This window comes from Austrofundulus limnaeus, unplaced genomic scaffold, assembly GCF_001266775.1.
Source record: "Austrofundulus limnaeus strain Quisiro unplaced genomic scaffold, Austrofundulus_limnaeus-1.0 Scaffold470, whole genome shotgun sequence".
In the NCBI taxonomy this organism is placed as follows: Eukaryota; Metazoa; Chordata; class Actinopteri; order Cyprinodontiformes; family Rivulidae; genus Austrofundulus; species Austrofundulus limnaeus.
Window position 1 is genome coordinate 372,511 of NW_013952872.1, and position 2,260 is coordinate 374,770.

Genomic DNA, 2,260 nt, shown 5'->3' on the forward strand with positions numbered 1-2,260 from the left:
ATGGTGAAAAACTGACTTTGAAAAATAAATCTGTTTTTTTTCTTATAAAAGGCTAAATTAAATAAAAATATTGGTGTTTTTTTGACTGTGTAACTTTATAAACGGCACCCCATAAAAACAGGACATCTGGTTTCTCACATGAAATCCCAGTAAAACCCTTTGAAGTTTGTGGTTTTATGTGACAAATGCAAAAACGTTCAGGGGTTTGAATAGTTTTTCAAGACTCTGTTCACCTATTTGAGTTAGATCTTTGTTATTCTCATTTTGTCTCCGACTCCAAACAGGTCCAAAGGCCAACACGTCTGAGCGTAAAGCAGCCATGTCTGCAGGGGAGCAGTTCATCAAAGATAAAGGATACAGCAGTAAGACGCAGGTAARTCTGACTTATTTGTGTTTATCAAAAAGTCATCCAGAATTCAACATCACAAAGCCCAAACTAAACGAAGAGCTTCACTTTCAGATCCAAGTTCTTCCTGCAGGATCTGAGACCACTTTGTTCAAGCAGTTCTTCTGTGACTGGAAGGACAAGGATCAGACAACTGGACCCAGTAAAGCCTTCASCATCGGCCGCATAGCTAAAGTGGAACAAATCCCCTTCGATGCCTCCACTCTTCACTCAAACAGCAGCATGGCAGCTCAGCACGGCATGGTGGACAACGGCAAGGGCAAGATCCAGGTAGGACCGTGGTAAAAAGGTGAAACTCTGTCATGGAGACTTCGGCTGACGTCTGGTCTGATGCCTAGATCTGGCGGGTTGAGAACGGTGAAAAGGTGCCTGTRGATCCTGCAAACTATGGTCACTTTTACGGTGGAGACTGTTACCTCATCCTGTACAGCTACGGGCAGGGAGGCCGGGAGCAACACATCATTTACACCTGGTGGGTACAACACCAGAACATCCAGGTGCTGATCTGAAGGAGTGTCACTCAGTGTGTGTTTCCTCCTTCAGGCAGGGACTGAAGTGCACCCAGGATGAACTGGCAGCTTCAGCCTTCCTCACAGTGAAGCTGGATGACTCAATGGGAGGAGCTCCAGTTCAGGTGTGAACACTACTCACCAGACATTTAGACATGACATTAAAATGATATCAATTCAAGCCCGTTTGACTTAAAACTCAAGTGAAGTTAAAAAGTATCTTTACTGAGAATCGCAGTACTGTTTCTGCTGATATAAATAAATACAGCAAGTGTTTAACCACAAGATTCTGCTCCACAGATACAGAAAAAACACTTCCTGAAATGATCCAAATAAAATAATAAAACTACAGTATCATTAAAAAATAAGTAGTTAACCAGCAGAGGGCAGTRTTTGTTCAAACAGTGGCTGCTGTAGATCCTCTGAGCAGCCTCTTAAAAACTAATTATTAGGGATGGATTTGTTTAACTTCACCAATTTACTGCAAAACAAATCTACAACCCYAGTTCTGAAAAAGATGATGGCATCAACACATGTAAGAAACCATGGAACCAAAGTGTTTCCCTCTGAGGAGCAACTCCTCTTCTTCTAACAACAGTCCATAAAACATCCAGNGAACCAAGGAGACCAGTTCTGGAGGTTTTAGAGGAACCAAGGAGACCAGTTCTAGAGGTTTTAGAGGGAACTAAGGAGACCAGTTCTAGAGGTTTTAGAGGGAACTAAGGAGACCAGTTCTAGAGGTTTTAGAGGGAACGAAGGAAACCAGTTCTGGAGGTTTTAGAGGAACCATGAAGACCAGTTCTAGAGGTTTTAGAGAAACTGAGAAGACCAGTTCTGGAGGTTTTAGAGGAACGAAGAAAACCAGCTTTAGAGGAACTAAGGAGGCCAGTTCTAGAGGTTTTACAGGAAACATGGAGACCAGTTCTGCAGGTTTTAGAGGAACTAAGGAGACCAGTTCTGGAGGTTTTAGAGGAACTAAGGAGACCAGTTCTGGAGGTTTTAGAGGAACCAAGGAGACCAGTTCTGGAGGTTTTAGAGGAACTAAGGAGACCAGTTCTAGAGGTTTTAGAGGGAACGAAGGAAACCAGTTCTAGAGGTTTTAGAGGAACCAAGGAGATCAGTTCTGGAGGTTTTAGAGGAACCATGAAGACCAGTTCTGGAGCATGTGTAAGATCTTCAGAGGTTGCACATAAAATAATTATGTTTTATCTAATTGGCTGTAACTTCATTGTTCCTCAACATGAGATGATCTTAGATTAAAACTCTAACTGATAAAAAGTGACGGGGGATGTACAATAATCAATGGGCAAACCAGACTTGGTTTTAATGGAGACCATTGCAGAGT

At 42.3% G+C, this 2,260-nt stretch overlaps 1 protein-coding gene across 2 annotated transcripts in view; it reads left to right on the forward strand.

The window, feature by feature from the left end:
- The window catches only part of scinlb (scinderin like b), a 26,606-nt gene that overhangs the window by 16,955 nt on the left and 7,391 nt on the right, over positions 1–2,260 (forward strand). For both annotated transcript variants that reach the window (XM_014025353.1, XM_014025354.1), the window contains 4 exons: positions 285–373; positions 461–676; positions 745–878; positions 950–1,040. In XM_014025353.1, coding sequence (XP_013880807.1) covers positions 285–373; positions 461–676; positions 745–878; positions 950–1,040 — 530 coding nt within the window. The remainder of the gene's footprint in view (positions 1–284; positions 374–460; positions 677–744; positions 879–949; positions 1,041–2,260) is intronic.